Source organism: Anabas testudineus, chromosome 19, assembly GCF_900324465.2.
Source record: "Anabas testudineus chromosome 19, fAnaTes1.2, whole genome shotgun sequence".
Taxonomy (NCBI): Eukaryota; Metazoa; Chordata; class Actinopteri; order Anabantiformes; family Anabantidae; genus Anabas; species Anabas testudineus.
In genome coordinates, this window is record NC_046628.1 from 14,354,610 (window position 1) to 14,372,218 (window position 17,609).

Consider the following 17,609-nt stretch of genomic DNA (forward strand, 5'->3'; position numbering starts at 1 on the left):
AATAATAAAAACGATAACAATAATAATAATAATAATAATAATAATAATAAAGTTTAGCGTGTGTTTATTTCTATTCGTAATATTTGGCCTTCACTGCTAAAATAAAGGAAACTTATTCAACAGGTTGAATCTTTTTTTTTAAGCTCATGACACCACGAGTCTGTCAAATTATTAAAAATGATCGAGGTAACGGGAGTAAAGTGCTGCTCTCACACGGTTTTATTATATTTATTTATTATATAAAAACCTCCTTCAAGTATAGAGAAGCAGCAAATTAGCAGAAAGAGTCAGTAAATAACGACCTACGTGATCCATAATGAGGCCTAATCGCTTCTCCAAACTTTGAGGATATTTTACAAAACTTTATTTCTAATAATGTTTTTTTTTTAATAATAAAAAGCTGCAACCTATGAATCAAAATGGGTCCATGACACCAAAGGCTCCACAAACCTGTGCGTTGTTAACGTGAACTTAATTTCTAATTTAGAGAGAGAAGGAAAAAAAAAAAACCTGTTTCACGTGGAATCGAAACCTCAGGAGCTTCTGCTGCGTTTCCACTGGAGACACGGACAAAATGCACGTTTTAAAACAAACGAACAGAGAATAAGTGTAAAAACATGTCCAGCATCTGTTCACATAGGTTTTAATTCTAAAGGAACATGTGGGATTTACTTTTCTGCTTCTGGCTCCAATTAATCCAGTAAAATCCAGGCAGAAATAACGAAACAGAAGCAGCAAATGAAGAGATATTTGATGGAAAGTGTCGAGTACTTGAATTAAAATTCGTTTTTTCTACACTATATTAAATCTGTGGTTCTCATTCTCTAAGGTTTTTGTCTTTGGCTTCGTCTAATATTCCTCCAGAGACTCTCAGAGATACTTTTACTGGAGTACTTGTATAGTTTCAGACCAAATATTGCTTTAGGATTACTGCAGCTCTTTGGATCCTATTTTGCAACAACCAACCTTTGAAGAGAGGCCAGAGGTCATCCGTCATCCTGAGATTTCATAGCTGGGTTTGAAGAGTCCTGGAATCCGAGCTGTTGTACAGTGTTTCCCCCTCTGATGTCAGGGAGCGGGGATGTTAAAGCTGCAGCGCCGGGCCTGACTGCGGACGGACTGCTGTGTGGGGACTCTCTGCTGTTTACTGATGCATATTTGGCTCTTTGGTTTGTTGACTCTGGCATGAAAACTCCCAGTGAATGGGCAAATAACATGAATGATTTAATGGGCGATATCAGCAGTGCATGGAAAGAAGGAAATAAAAGAGAGGAGGACTCTCATGAAATGTTTTTGCCTTTTTAAAAACGTTTTTCTTCCCTGAGAGAAATAAAAAAGTCTTTTTACATAAGATGCAAATGTGATGTTAGATTTACTGTATTGATATGTATTGTTATAACTACACAGTCTACAGGATCCCCTCAAACATGTCTCGAAATAATCAGAATTCAGGAATGAAAGTTAGTGAAGTTCAAATATGTCAATGGAGCAACAAATAAAAGAGAAGCAGACTTTAAACATTCCCACTTCTTCCTTTAAAGAAGTTGTTTTCTTATTATTTTAACATCTCTCGTCTAAATCTAAAGGTTCAAGCTGCTGCAGCCGTTCACTTAATTATGAATGATAATTATTTGTTCGTCATCTGAGACATTTCTATTGTCTGATAATTAATTAATACATTAATTACTGTTTGAATCAGAAATAAAAGCCAAATGTAAAACTCTTCTCATGGACGACAGGACATCACCACACCTTTATTGGAGTGGATGTAGTAAACCACGACAGGCCATCACACTGAGCCCTGGAGGTTGGCGACGATATTCAATCTCCTCAGGTCGAGTGTGTGTGTGTGTGTGTGTGTGTGTGTGTGTGTTTTGCTTTTCACCCAACTGTAACAGCTGGCTCCATCACTCCCCTTTCACCCTCTGATATGAAACTCTGTATCCGGTCGGGCACTTTACGAGGATGTCGAGCCGTTTCAGGTCTCCGGCCTTGGCTTAATCCCACAGCTCCCTTTTATGGAGGGAGGATGGCAGCGAGGGGAAGAGTGGGGTGGAGTTGGGGAGGGTGGGGTGCTTGTTTCTCCAAGTGTGGTGATGGAAGTGTAACCAAATACCAAAACTAGGGGTAAATGGCGGAAGGGGAGCACATGTTGACTGACAGGTGCAGAGGTGGCCGCTAAATAGAGCTTATTGGAGCAACAGTGATCTGTGCTTAACGTGAGCATATCCACTAAGGCTATAATTGAAACTCAAATCCATATATTATGTGTATGACGACTCAGCACCACAATCTAACGAGGTGCGGCGGTGGTTTGTGTGCGTTTGGTTAAGAATGAAGCTTCTACGTTCAGGTGCAGACATTTTTAAAAGACTCATTTTGAGGGCAAACACTGAACAAGGAAATGACAACACACAAGGCAGACTTACAGTCATGACATGTTTATTGTTACAGAATAAGTACAGTAGGGTTCATCCCCCTTGTATTGTACAGACGAACCACGGTGAATTAAAGCATTATCGAAATGAGTCGAGACCCATCAGAGCCAAAACACAGAGAGGCGTATTAACCGTCAAGTCACAGAGATCAAGTGAAAGTCAAACAATATCAAGTACACTGTTGTACAGTGGAGTAGCTGCTTCAGGATAAGTTGATTTGTCCTAATTTCACACAAACTGAAATCAAACAAAAAGCTTTGATTACATGATGTCCAGCTCCTATTCTGCATTTGTACAATGCACTGATGATGATCCCTCGGTGGATCCACGGGAGCACAAGGTCATTTAACATTGACCATGTTCAACATGGAGAGGAACTGCTGGGCCCCAACATAAATAAATAGACGACATCAAGCACACACACGGTGTTGAAATGACTGATGTAATCATTCTGTGTGTTTTCCGGCTCGTTTCCTGATCTGCAGTGAGCATCACCGGCATAAATTCAACACACATAGTGGTTAAGAGAGACACTGAGGGTGTGTCTCAGTTAAAAACAGGGTCTCTGAGGTCTTAGAGATGTGGGGGACATGTGGAGGGTGCCTAGCTTTGCAGTGTGAGGGGTGATGACGCTGGAAGGTGGGATGGGTCCTCCTGATCTTTGTAAGGCTTCTTGCAGGTGAGCAACAGCAGCAGCAGCATGGGCAGGTGCCACAGGCTGCAGAAGAACAGCTTGCGGGCACTGCTGCGGTCCGCCTTGCGGTAAAAGCGGAAGGCCAAGTAGCTGATGTACAGGTTGATGGGTAGACAGATGACAGGGAAGGTCCAGGTGGACAAGTCCAGCACGGGGGCTAAGACGGACAGGCCGATCAGACCCAAGCTGTGGCGCAGAGCCACACGTTTGCACATGCCAGGGTGGGTGACGGACATCATACGGTAGCCACCGCGGGAGTAGTCTTCCCTCAAGTTCCAGCTGAGGGCGTTAAAGTGGGGAAACTGCCAGCTGTACAGGAAACCACCCAGCAACAAAGCACCTGGGGGGTGAGACGGAGGGAGAGATAAAAGAGGGAGGATTAATGATGCAGAAACGGAGGGGCTATAATGTGCTGCCTATTTATTTCACATTCAGCTGCAGAATATTAGGCTGAAATAAAATAGTTCTAGACAAAAGTACACGTTTATATCAAATGATCATTTCTAACAAACACCTCATTGCTAAACTTTACTTTTCATTTTTAAATATATAAGTATTTAGAAAAGTGCTTTGGCCTTTTCCAAAAGTTAGTTTTCACAAGTATATTTCATCCAGACGTGAAAATAAACATTGGGGCTCATTTTAAAACAAAAACCACTATTTCAACAGCATACATATTTTAACATGTCAGCGAGAACGCCAGGCCTACTTCTTCACAGAAAATGAGTAAAGGGAAAGTCACGTAGTCCATCACTACTGCCAAGTCCTTCACAAAGACCATAACAATATTAACTTATAGTAGGCGACTTACAACTCTTTTCTTTTTGTGATCTTATTTTTTATTTTCATTAACTTGAACATTGGAAAAAAAAAAAAGCTTTTCACTTAAAAGACAAGTTCATGTCAAAGACTGAGCAACAGTATGGACGGGGTTGTTTATAAAGCGTTCATGAACAGGATGAGACGTCCATGGAATCAGAGGCCCTCTTAAAATAAACACAACTGAACAGAGTAGAACTGCCTTTTGCTTTTTGAGATGAAAACCAATAAATCCATTCAACATTATGTTGAAAAGGCCCAATAAATATTTGCAGAATAAATATAAACTTGTGTGAGCACTTCTCAGAGCAGCAACAGCATCAAACACATTTCATAAAGCTGCCAAAACACAGCGCTTAATGTGTCCAGCAAACATGCAGGAGAGGCCTCGCAGTCTCGTCTCTGCCTCTTCACTAACATTACGTTCATTTGGTGCACTGTTTAGTTCAAAGCCACTTATAATAAGTCTCCAGAGAGACCAGGGCCACTCACAGCACTACAGCCATCCTGAGCTGTATGTAAATAAAGCTTTATATAGTCCAACTCACAATTCATGTGCATTTTAGTAGTAGCAGCAGCTACATGTGTGCACACAACCAGATTCTACTAATACCCCGTATATCTGAGTTGAGTCATACCTGGCTCCAGAGAACCTGTTGCCGCTGTCCAGCCCATAACAGGAGGTATCGCACCCACCAATGCCCCCACCCAAGTGTTGGTGATGCTAAGTCTCTTGAGTGGTGTGTAGCAACAGGTGTAGAGGAAGATGTTGAGGGCACCCAGGAAGCCTGTCAAAGGGTTTACTGCCAGGGTGAGCAGAGCAACGCCGGGAACTCCACAGGCCAGAGCAAAGGACACTGCATGGAGGGGACTGATATGACAGGGGGAAAGAGAAAGAACACGAGAATCACCTAAAAGAATATCCAAAAGTCAAAGTTACAATACACAGATTCAGGCACAGACCAACGTGGGAACTATAGGCTGATAGATGTTTGTGGATTGAAGTCACCAGAAAGGGTAATGACAGCTCCACATGTTATCCAAACACACACGCATGCGCCCAGACCCACGGGGGCCACACACTGACAATCAACAGTCGCGCATGGCCGAGTCTCAAAACAGGAGGCTTAGAGGAAGCTCATCTGATAAGAGTTTGTCAGAGATGAAAGTAGCTCTGCGAGACGAAGAGCATGTGCACACGCCAGAGATCAAAACTAACTGGAGAAAACCACTGTGGCTCAGGCTTTTAGTCGGATGAAGACTTCCTGCACATTCTCCTCCCCTCATCTTTTATTGAAAGCAGTGATGCCAAGGTCTGGTTCAAATTCACCAGTAAATGCACCATAAATTAAAGAGAGGGGAGATTAAAATCTTGACCAAGCGCAGGCCTTTTCTTCAAAAAGCAAACAGGGCTTTTATTTTGGTGGTGGCTGAGCAGGGAGATTGGTACATTAATGTGATTAGTGGTGTTATGTCTGTTTTATGTGGGCTGAAGTGGGGCCATGAAGGCTGGATATGGGCTGTTGACAGTCTGTCTGTGGGTTGGCTCAGCGGGGGTCAGGGAAGGGAGTGCGTCACATGCTCTGAGGTGGGTTTACTGTCCTTTGAATACAACACAGCCTCAGTCATAATGTCAGGTGGGTAAAGTCAATACTGAAAGACCAAGATGTGGCTACTTGGTTAGACCACAATCAAGGACAGGGATTCAAATGTAAAACATGAGGGATTTACCCATTAAGTAAAAGAAACAGGGTGATTCAACGAAAAACCTAGTCACTTGTTAAAAACTGAAGTGGTCGGAGACGGCAAAGTAAACTGTGGAAAACAACAATTTGGAACTTTCACGATGTATGAGAGTAGCTGGAAACACAGTGGTTTTACCGAGTGATGTAAAACTGGAAACAGAGAATAAATCAGCAGCCAGTGAAGACAAGACGCCGCATACAGAACAACCATTTCCACAAATATACACAGATCTCTGCACTGACAGCCAGAAAGAAGCACATGATAGATAACGCAGCGAATGCAGAGGACAACGCTCTACAAAGACTTAATCCTGTAGCAAAACTAAAACAGACATCCATCAAGAATATGTTTGCCTTGCTCGTTTTGTTCTGCACTTTGTGGAGGAAGGGAAAATGCTAGAGGTGGAGAAGATGGCACCACGGAAAGTTGTAGGTAAGTTAAGTGTATACAAGTCTCCTGGTTCATCACCCTGTTTCTGCATTAGTGTTATCTAGATGTACATCTACATTATTCCTATTTTTGACATCATATTGGGCAGAAACACATCATTAGCAAGACAAATGTAGTGTTGGAACGTCACTCAGCTCATAAGAAAAAACTGTGCTGAAGACAACAAGGAGAATGTGTAAAATGTGGCCTTCTGATGTGTTGTTTGACAGGACAGTGCAGCCTCCCATGTGCTCGCTGCGTCTACGCCAGACTGTATGTGTGAGAGAGAAACGAGAAGACAGCGAGAGGCACGGAGTGAGAGATCTACTGTTTTTGTGTGTCTTGCACACAGACCCACACACACCGCTCTTTGTCAGGGACGAGCTAAAAGCCAGAGAGAAGAGGTTGTGTTTAGACAGCGAGACAACACCAGCTCAACAGTTTGAGAGTCCACTTTTAAACAGCATGTCAGTGGAGAATTTCTGAAACTGGGACGAGAAAGCTGTGGGTCAAGGTCCAGTTATGACACAGACTTTGTTGCTGTGATATATTAGCAGGCAACAGAGGTACTTTGCAGGCTGCATGTGGACTGATAGTGAGCTTCATTCTCTTATGTAAACAGGTTGTTTGCTTTTGTTCTCTCTGAATAAAAATGAACGGAGAGGTAGAGAAGCGTTCTTGTAAAAGTGAAAGGTGAAAGTTTCCCATCACTGACAACGGACGACATGTGGTCGGTTGATCTCTTGGTTCATGCATCACTGAATATCTGTGTCTGCCTGCTGCTGAGGGGTGGCAGTCACAGAGACAAGCATATCAAGTCACTGAGTCAGACTTGGAGGAGCGTGGCGATGTGCACAGTTCACTGAGCACCAATACAGAGGTTATCTGACATCTTAACAGTGGTGGTAGCAGCTTCAGGGTGGTGAGGTAATCTACCCCCTGACCTCAGCCCTTCTCCTTCTAAACCAGGTAACAAGTCTGCATTTCAGCTGATAGATAAACAGCAGAGGATCGTCACTGCTCCGTTGGAGTCACTTCCAATTCCAAAAATAACTCAAAGTTGAAACTGAAACATGCAAATTAATAGACCTTTTTAGACAGAGATGCCAGCATATTGCCAGTAAATTAATATTTCTCTATTATATTTACATTTCTCTGTAACACTAAACCAAAAAACCTCTGTAGTAGAAGACTGATGTTTCATGTCGTGTTAAATATCTGAGGTGAATCTAACATGATTCACCCTAACATGACTTACTGGACACTGGTGTTCCGGGGGGGGACAGACTTTGTTTGGTGCAAATTGTACAAGAGCTTTGATTATTATTATTAATAATTATTTCTGTGCTGACCTGAACTCCAACTCAGTCTGAAATGCTGTGTTTTGCTCAACACTCCACTCAAGTCATTTTTCACTGACTTTTTAAATTAATAAAACGTGCAGATGGGGGTGCAATGCCAAATGTTTAATAATACAGACGAATGAGGAAAAACTGCTTTTAAATAAGCACAATGACAGAAAACTGTACCTGATCTGTCCTCTGACAAGTGGACGGTTCTTGGTACGGTTCATGTTGGAGTCAAAAGGCACCTCAAAGTACTGTGGAGACAGAAGAACAAGTGGGTTAATGCAGGAGATGCACACAAACACACACTGACATGTACTGTCCACATACACACACACAAACTCTTTCCATGCACTAAAACACCTATGTCATTTCATATTTCAATATACTGCGGACAGCAGTTAAATCTTCATCTTAATAGGTTTTAAAAATAGTATTTCTACCAACTATATGCTGTTTCAGTTTATTTTGTGTGACACAGCTCCCACTCTGCAGCATACAGGGTACACGTGGTATAGAGAATTCACTTTTTGTATTTTCTGCAATGTTGGGTCGAGAAACAACAGATGGTCGTTTACAGTACAATAGTATGGACAAAAGTCAGAATGGAGAGAAACAGCCTTTACAACATTGCTCTTCTCATCATCTCTGATGTTTGCCCTGTTAACATTCACAGCAATATAAGCCAATTTAATATGGTTTCAACAACCAGCAGCACAAAACGTAGGCTCCACGCTGCATATGCCGTGGAGCAAAGATGGGAGAGTTCCTCAGTTGCCTCTGTCTGTCTATGTGACAATGGGAGGGAAACAATGTGAAGCGAGCCACTTAAGGTATGGTCACAGCAAATCTTATAACTAAATGCTCACCCTGTCCGTCGAGAATAAATGGATATGGAATAGAGGTGGGAGGTGGCAGTGGGAGGGTGCTCTGGGATACAACTATGTGAAAAACTACTTATACTCCCGTTTTATGATCTGCTCTGGAGGAGTATGCTTCAAAGTGCTCCCATGAGATTGGCAATGTGTGACTAAAATGCAAACACATGGGGTGCTTAAATGCAGGAACTGGCTAATCTGTGTGTGTGTGTGTGTGTGTGTGTGTGTGTGCGAGCTAGTGAGCAAAAGCACATAGAAGTGTGTATTTGCCTTTTTGTGTAAGAGTCATTGACTAATGAAGAAAACAGATAAAGCACCTACGACTTCAGAATATCAAGATCAATTTCTTCTGATATATATGGTTCATATAAAATATCTAATAAACACATAATGCATATTTCTCATTAAAACCCATCTCCCAGATTTATTACACTCGTGACATCGGAAAGTCACCATATTATTATAAAACCCTGAAGGTGCTGTATTTCATATTTTATAGATTTTTATGTTGAAGAACATTAGGACGTGGGCTGAACTACTACCGTCTGTTCACAAATATTTCACATTACGCTCAGGATCCAAAGACAAAGCGCCAACGAAACCATTTAACTTTCTCTTTTTGGCTCATTTTTCTGTAATTACTGCTGAAATAGCAGCTGCACTAAAACCCCTCAACTAACCATGGATATTAAAATTAGCAGAGGAATAAAGTTCTCCTCACATGCTCCAAACTAAATCTCCTTTCCATTTTTCTCTCTTAGCTTCAGTTGTCATAGAGTACTAACATGCTGGATCTGGCTGGACTGGGCCAAGCCAATGCACAGCTGTGTATGCGGCTGTGGGACCCCAAGGCCCAGGCTGAGGTGTTAATTCTATTTCTTGGGTCAGGAAATGCGTCAGGAGGTCAAGGGCCACATGAGAGAGAAATGCACGCTGTGAGAGCAGAGCAGTGCTGAACCAGGCCTCAGGCAGGCCCAGGGCCAAGCTCACTGCAACACTGCTCACATAAAAGGGACCCACTTAGTTTCCAATAATATCGTCCCACATGTAAAAAACATTCAGACTCTGTGAATTGTGCCCCTGTGGGGGACAAAAGGTACTCGCACAGCCAATGAGATGAGAGAAGGACCAAAGAAGAAAGTGTCCAGTGCTGTTGTTTGTCTCTTGTGAGCACAGGTATTTGATGCCGTCAAAGGGACTCAGTCCACCTCACTGTGTGTGTTGTCATTTCATAGCTTGCCCACTTCTGCTCTTGTTACTCCTCTGCATTTGAGCTCAGTGGCTCATCTGGTTTGTATCAGTGAACCTCTCAGTCCATGTCATTATTTCCACCCAACCCTGCCATGTGTTACAGGGATGGCATTAGAAGAACCGGGCTGTTGATGTTTTCTGTGGCTGCACGTGCTGCTACAGGTACGTCTAGAGGTAGCGATGGATCGTAGTGCATCAGCTTGAAAGGATGATGCGTTTTTACATCTTTACCTCCACTGAGTCGAGGTAACGTCACTGTGTAATTGACAAAAAAAAGTGACAAGACATTTACTGGTTGTAGTGTTTAGTCTCTCACTTGTAGTGTCTCCACTAGAGCATGTCTGAGCAATGTATATTTTCAAGGCCATTACTAAATTCTGATAAACGCTTAATTTGATAACTACTCCCAAAGGACTCAGACTGCTGCATTAACCTTAATGCTTATTCACATTAATATTATACTGTAAATGGTGTGGTGCTTCTATTATTTACAGTCCAATGAACATTATTTACACGTTTCTTCATCAAGGCCTAAATAAAATGCTTCTTTTCTTTTTTGTTCCAAAGTCCATAACAATACAGTTTCCAATTGCTCTCTGATGGACTAGTTATACTACAATTAGGACAAGAATAGATGTTCCACTCATGTGTTGTTGTATTTGGTAGAACATGAACAAGTTCCCATTGACTTGTCCAGCGAGTTCACTGTTGCAGTATGTGCAGACACAAGGACTTCTCATGATGACCATGTGTAAAATGCTTGTTACATAGAAGCAAACAGACCTTTGTTTGTTTGTTTGTTTCAAACCTGATGTATCCTCCCTCACTATATCACTAACATACATAGACATAGCTCATTGAAAGTGTTTCTAATGGTGAACCTTCAGCAAACCAACAAAAGTTTGAAAATGGATTGAGCTTTAGATACAATTTAATTACAAACGGCCAAAATATCATCACAAACCCTACAGCTTAGCTTGAGACATCTATGTAGAGGTGGCTGGGGTTGGCTGAACCGGACGTTAGGGATTCGGCTGCTGCTTTCAATTATGGACACAAACACACACACAAAACCCAAAACTGTGGGGACAATTTTCTGCCAGATGATGAAAACGGAAAACAGGCAAGACCAAAGTGAGAAGCAAACGAGGGGGGGTGTTCAGCTGCCAGATCCTCAGAGCTATCAAAGACAGAACGTGATCCACAGCCAACCACCAAGGCTCAATTGATAACAGGCTGCAAGGAGGCATTTCCTATTCTTGTGTGGAAGCTTAACAAAGATAACCAGTCTTTGTTTTATAATATCATGTATGGAGATACTAAACCACACAGTCTATTTGATGGCTGTAAATTAAACACTTGTGCAGTAAGAATTGAAAGGTTTCATAGTTATTTCCTGCTTGAAAGATATTGGAAAATTAGCTTGGAAAACCACTTAAGTAGAAGAAAACTAAAAACTGATAACTTAATTCTTTGATTGAACACACAAGCAGCTGTACGGCTTTAGCTCACAAAAACAGCAACTGGCTTAAACAGCATTTCTCCTTCTGCTGAGGGAAACCTGTGTGCATGAACTAAACTCACAATTAGATAAGTATTTACTTTATAGAAAGTCATCTGTTTGCACATTGGAGTTGAAACATCTTTAGGAGTGGGTGATGCCTCGATGCATGCAAGCCTAGTCTACTTCAAAAAAGCTTGAGAGCTCTCAAAGCCCCCTTCAACACCAACTGTGAACCGTCTCTGATCAGCCACTTGACAAACAAGCAGTCAAGTTTTACATAGATTAAGCTGTCGTCAGAAGTCAAATCAATGGTTGTGGGAGGCATTCATGATGTTTTGAAGTCAAAGAAAAAAGAAAGAAACAGACACCGGGTAGTCACAACACTGAAATGCTGGCAAGGCAGAGCAACGTAATTTCAAGGTGTTTCTGGGGCAGAAGTGACACTGTTGTTCTGTCTCCAAAAGGCTATTGATGTTTCTTGAGTCAAATGAATAGTCTTGGAGCTATGTGAACAATGCTGTCATTTTACACCACTTGCCTGAAAAACCTGTTAAACACCCAAAAGTACTTATTAAAGTGTTAGAATGACCCTGTGCACGTCTGGGTTGTTAAGAAATGGAAAAACATATAGAAGACGTAATGGTAAAAAAGACAAAGACAAGATAGGAGGAAACAGGAAAATGAACTTATATACTTAGATGAATTATTAGATAAAGTGTAGAAAGATTGAGGATGCTGACTGCAGACTAGACACTATGCAGAGTAAGGATGGAAGTTTACAACTAAAATAAATGAGGCTGTGATAGGGATACAGCTATTGGTGTTTTATCTGTGCACTGCACATGGTTTTGATTGTTAAAAAAAAAAAGACGGAAGAAGCAGAAAAAGAGAAATACAGCTAAGACAGTGGATTTCAGCCTAATGTGTTTAGAAAAAGAGGGCTTAGGATATCACCATCACTTCATTTGGTTGAGTAAAAGGAATATTTAGCTCATCCTATGTGCAGTGGAGGTGACAGATAAAAACATGAGATGCGTCTTGAATGCTGCCCATGGATAGCTGGCAGATGTTTTAGGGGTTCTTTGCCCTTTGCGATCTCTTTGATGTGATGAAAAGCTACGGTTGTTTGCACTCTATTCTTAAGTTTAAAAATCCTAAAAACCAACACAACATTTAATTAATAAAGCTGAAGCTACTGACACTTCTTGGTACTTCAATTCTGCTGCTGCAGTATGTATTTTTGAAGCACCACTGTTGAGAGTGCAGTACTCTGTCTGGCCAAAGACTGGATCACGTCTCCCTTTCAGCTGAACCCACACTTCTTCTCCTTCTCTTTATATTGGTCTGTGTGGAGCTGTTGGCAGCAGTTCAGTTGGCACAGCATCTCTCTTGATTAATGGACCGAGTGTGGGACAGTGAAGTGCTAAACTGTCCTCATGTTAATCAGCCAATTAATGCCGAGCAGAGCTGCATTACCTCTGCCCTGCCGATAATCAGTCCCTTGGCCTGTGAAGATATGGGCAGGATCTGGGAAAGCTTAGTGCTGGGCAGAGGCATGCTATACTCCCACTGCCTGGGCCAGGAAAAGGGGGCTGGAGTGATGGAACAAAAAGAGGATGAACTTTTACACAGAGAAAAAACTGAAAATAGATGATTGTTCTTAGTTGCAGCTTTTTTTCTCCGAACACATCGGCCCAAAGTAGGCTGGCTTTGACAGTCGCCACTTTACGTCCATAAACAATACGAAAAAATGTTTTTGGTGCACAAAAAAAAAAAGAAAAAGAAAAAGATAAATGCCTGCTGATTATTTTTGTTCTGTGTGTCTTAAGGAGCTTTCAGACACAATGCAACAGCAGATCTATTGAGCTCTGAAATCCATCATTTCCAATGGCGTGAAACAGACAAGTAGGCATGTCAGGTGTGTTTTAAGAGTCACATATTTTTTGTAAGAAGGTAATGTGTAATCATAGTTTGCTAGGTGTTCCTCCTCAAAAGCTGTATAGAACTAGTTAGGTAAGCATCCTGACCAGGTCACAGTGCCTCGTAGTGTAAGTGAAGACTCGGGTTACAAGCCAAACTCTCAAAAGTAGATGGAGGTGACGATGGCGGCAAAACTTAAGGTGTTACGGATCAAGAGACGCCCTCTCACAAAGACAGGTATTTCATTACAGGTTATGTTTATTTAATGTCACAATAGAGAACGTTTGTACCAAGCCTTGTGGCTAAATCCGTGGGTGAAATAGCTCAGGTTTCATATTATTAATGTGCTCTTTTTTTTGGTGGGGGAGAGAAAGTGGTTTAGTATCATTTGCCACAGAACTAAAAGTTGAGCCACGCTGACCGACACATTAATTTTCACTCCACTGTAAACATGTCAACTGTGCAAACAAGACAAATTCCTGTGCTGGAGTGCTGGCCAGCCATATCTCTAGGCTCAGCCTGATAAGTTAATGTTCTTAGTAATGAGGGCATTTCACTCCAGTTCCTGAATACCATTAGGCGTGCACACACTTGACTGATTTCTATTCAGTCTCACATACTGTGGGAAAACATATCAGTGAAAGCTGAATACATAGAAATAGGCTGTGTGCATGTGTGTGGTCACTTGTATAAAGAGACATAAACAGTCCTTTCCGCCATCAGTGGGCATTTGTAAATAATTGTGAGAGTGTGACTGACGTGACATGTAGCCTCTCAACAGTTTGGGTGCAGTTGAAAAAGAGGCATGTGCACAACCCTGTGTATGTTTAAGAGAATGTGAGTGTTTAGATTTTTTGATTTTTCGCCTACAGCTGCGTGTGACCACAAAGAGAGTGGAATGGGTGTGATTGTGTGCGTCAAATTAATACTGCTCTGACACGACTGGTCACGAAGATCTTGGAGGACTGAACACATATGGAAGCTTCACTGTTCTTGACAACATGGCAGCAGCCGTCAGCATTTCTTGAGAGTTGTATTTGTGGTTGTGACCCATGGCAAAGTCCTCCCTTTCATTTGGATATGTTCATTCAACAAGCCAAAATAATAATAATTAAAAAAAGAACTTCAGAAGAACACAACAGAACATGGTAAGGTCTAGTTCTTTGAGTACATCCAGTCATATCCCTCCTCAACCATAGCATAACTTTACAGGGACACCGACTATAAACTCTGAATGGTCAGCTACCTATCAATTGGCATGGATTCCTGCAGCCAGTTCAATTTTGGATGTGGTTCCCATTTGGTAAAATACCAAGATTTGTTGAGCTCCACAGTCACACAAATCTCTTATTCAATCTTTCATTCACATTCTTTGTTTACCTTTTTCGGACACTACAGACATCGCCAAAGAAAAATATGGCTGATGACATAAACAAACATGTCATAACTGTGCAACACTTGTAAACAAACATGGTTGACCAGCTTATACTTCAAAGGCAACAAAACAACTGCAAAATACATTTGTAGAATGATACTGATGTCCTGACAAATGAGCCAAGACAGGGTTAACAATTGTAACAGAAAATACGGTGCCCGTCCAAAAAAAAGTAACACACTCTAATATTTCGTTCGGCCGCGTCAGCTTTGATTACGGCATGCATGCGCTGTGGCATCAGTTCATTTATTCCCGTCCAGAGTTGCATTTATTTTTGACTAAGATCTTGTATTATTGATAGGAGAGTCGAACCGCTGTGTGAAGTCTTCTCCAGCACATCCCAAAGATTCTCAATGAGGTCATCAGGGAAGAAATTCAGTATATTCAGCTGACCTCATTCTCTGGGCCCATACTTTGCACCAACTGCAGCAACCCCAGATCATAGCACTGCCCCCACATGCTTCTACGGTAGACACTAGGCATGATGGGTGCATCACTTCACCCTCCTCTCTTCTTACCCTGATGTTCCCATCACCCTGGAACAGGGTAAATCTGGACTCATCAGACCACATGACCTTCTTCCATTGGACAGTTCTTAACCCAGTTTTAGTAGTTCTCAATCTCCTTAGATGTTTTCTTTGCTTGATTCATGCCAATTTTTTTACTCTTCTGAAACAGATTAACATCTTTTCCACAACCACAGGATGTGTCTTCAGACATTGTTGTTAAAGTAATGAGAAGCTGCTCACTGCATCAGCTAGAGTTAAATAACTTGTTGCCAGCTGAAACATAATCATCCATGCAGTAATTATCCGGTAGGAAGCTCTTACCTATTTGCTTAGTTAAATCCAGGTGGTGACTTGTTTTTGGACGGGAAGTGTATGTGGTTAAAATATCCATGGATTAGGTTTCATAGTAAATTATCATAGTTTATATTACTGTCAGTATTATGTTTGTCTTGCAGTTGCCCTTATTTGAGCAACAAACAACCAAAATGACCAAAAAGTGATTCATTTAAAAAGTAGATTCATAAAAAATAAATTATATATTTTGTAACATGGACCTGTTTACACTTATTTTGGAAGTGCATGGATTAAGACACTTAACACTTTTTAGGATTAAATTTGAGGAACTCAAGTTGGAGGATTCTCAACGGAATTCTGATTCAATAACATGCTATCAAGACCCATCCTATTAATGAAACAAGTTAACACAGGTATCACATAGTGCCTGCTTTGAAAAGATCCTGATGACCGTACAAATAGTTACACAGGCTTTATATTGTTCAATCAGCATATTTGCTCTCCCTCCCTTTGTCCTCACCAGTATATTCTATAAACTAGATCTCTGATAACACACAAACACAGCTCAGACTGGTGCAGTGCCTAACTACTTGGGTCAGATACAAAACAAAGGAAAGACTGACAGATTATCTTATCTATAATAACATATGGTCTGTTCTGTAGAGTTGCAGTCTTTGTTTCTTCAATCTCCACAGTAAAGAAAAGCAACTAACAAACTGATTTCACATCCTGTACGAGCTTACAACATAATAACACAATATAAAGGGTAACATGAGTCGGAAGTAATAGTGAGGTAGGAGGCAGAACACCCAGCACACAAGACTGGTATTAAATTTAAAAAATGCCACCCAACATCATGATTTAAAAACCTGAAATAGTTGTGGCTTTTAGTCTATAAACTCAAATTAAGACATATTTGATGTGGTAACCTCCTTTTTTTTTTTGTTCCACGTGTTTGAGTGACAGGAAACAGAACAAGAAAAAAATTGGACTATGTTTTATACAGAGGTGAAACATTTGCTGATACACTCAACACAAGGGAACAGAGAGTAAACAGTGGCAAAAAGCAGCAGGAGTAAATAATTTATCCATGACTTTCAATCTTGTTTGCTGAAGCAAATGTGAGGAGACTATGTAAAGAGGGTAACAAAGTTCCTGTCACAATCGGTCCTCCTCCTCTGCCAGCGCTCTGCAGAGCAATGCCCCAGTGACCCATCCCTTCCCTGCCATATTCTCGGTGTGCCCTTGCCTCACTCACTATCCCCTCAAGAGGACAGGCAACAAGTTAGCTTCTTGACGGGTTCTGCAAGTGAGCTGTCAACCATCTGTCCCATAAATGTGACAGAAATTCTTCCTGTCAGGATGTGGCGCGACAGTGCTCCAAGTGCGTCTGGATGAGAGTAGCTGCTGGCACAGCTCCTGAGAGGAAAATTTCAACGGTCACAGACCAAAGAATGACACTGCTTTAGGAAAGACTATTGACAGATGACAAAAGGCCACTGGAAACATCTTCCAACTAGAAATCTAAAAATGACATTTCACAGGTTTATTTGGATAAAAACAAACAATACAATCTTATGTTATTATCAAAAACTTTCACAAAATGAAACTAGCTGTATCACTTCCTTCTAGAGGGCATCATTCTGTCTGCCCCAAAGTTTAAGATAGGACGTCCATTTCTTTGTCTGCTTTAAAGCATACTGTACAATGGATGCAATTTCAAAGTGGCAAAGAGCCATTAAAATTGTGGGATGGTGAAACTGGAGCCTCTCCTCTCCTACCTACCCTGACTCTTCATAAGCAATTATTACTAGAGAAGCATAAAGATAAAAGGTCTGCAGGCAGGGAAAGACCAAAAGCATAAGACACCCCCACCCAGTACCACTAGTACAGACAGCTGAAATGTTTAATCCCCATGATCTTGGTAGACTACGTTGTTCGGAGTAATACACACACATGGGTATAACTAACTGCTCACTCAACCACTATCATCCTCATACTGATTACAGTTGTGTGGGAGTAAAATGAATGGGAACACAGCAGTGGTTTCTTCCTTCTTTTTAAAATGAGTGACTGCACGGTGACATTAATGGTGTACACAGTAAAACACACATGTTCAGCTTCAAGGACTTTTTGTATGGTCATGGCTGTTGTGTTGGAAGTACGTGGGCAGGCAGATAACGCCACAGAGAGACATTGAATTTCAGTGATCCTACAGGTTCTTCTTATCGTAAGACCCAAATTTTACCTGAGCAGGTAAAAATAAATCCAGTTTAACTTTAGCTACTAATTTAGGGAATGTATAAAACAACAGAAGACAGAAGTCACTTCAAAGCAGAGGTAAGA

At 41.3% G+C, this 17,609-nt stretch overlaps 1 protein-coding gene across 1 annotated transcript in view; it reads right to left on the reverse strand.

Annotated features, from left to right (window-relative positions):
• Nucleotides 1–2,425: 2,425 nt before the first annotated feature.
• LOC113156211 (protoheme IX farnesyltransferase, mitochondrial) overlaps nt 2,426–17,609 on the reverse strand; it is a 28,901-nt gene continuing 13,717 nt past the window's right edge. The window contains exons 5-7 of the mRNA XM_026351174.1: nt 7,656–7,726; nt 4,590–4,822; nt 2,426–3,472 (exon numbers count right to left, since the gene is read on the reverse strand). Coding sequence (XP_026206959.1) covers nt 3,042–3,472; nt 4,590–4,822; nt 7,656–7,726 — 735 coding nt within the window. The 3' untranslated portion in view covers nt 2,426–3,041. The remainder of the gene's footprint in view (nt 3,473–4,589; nt 4,823–7,655; nt 7,727–17,609) is intronic.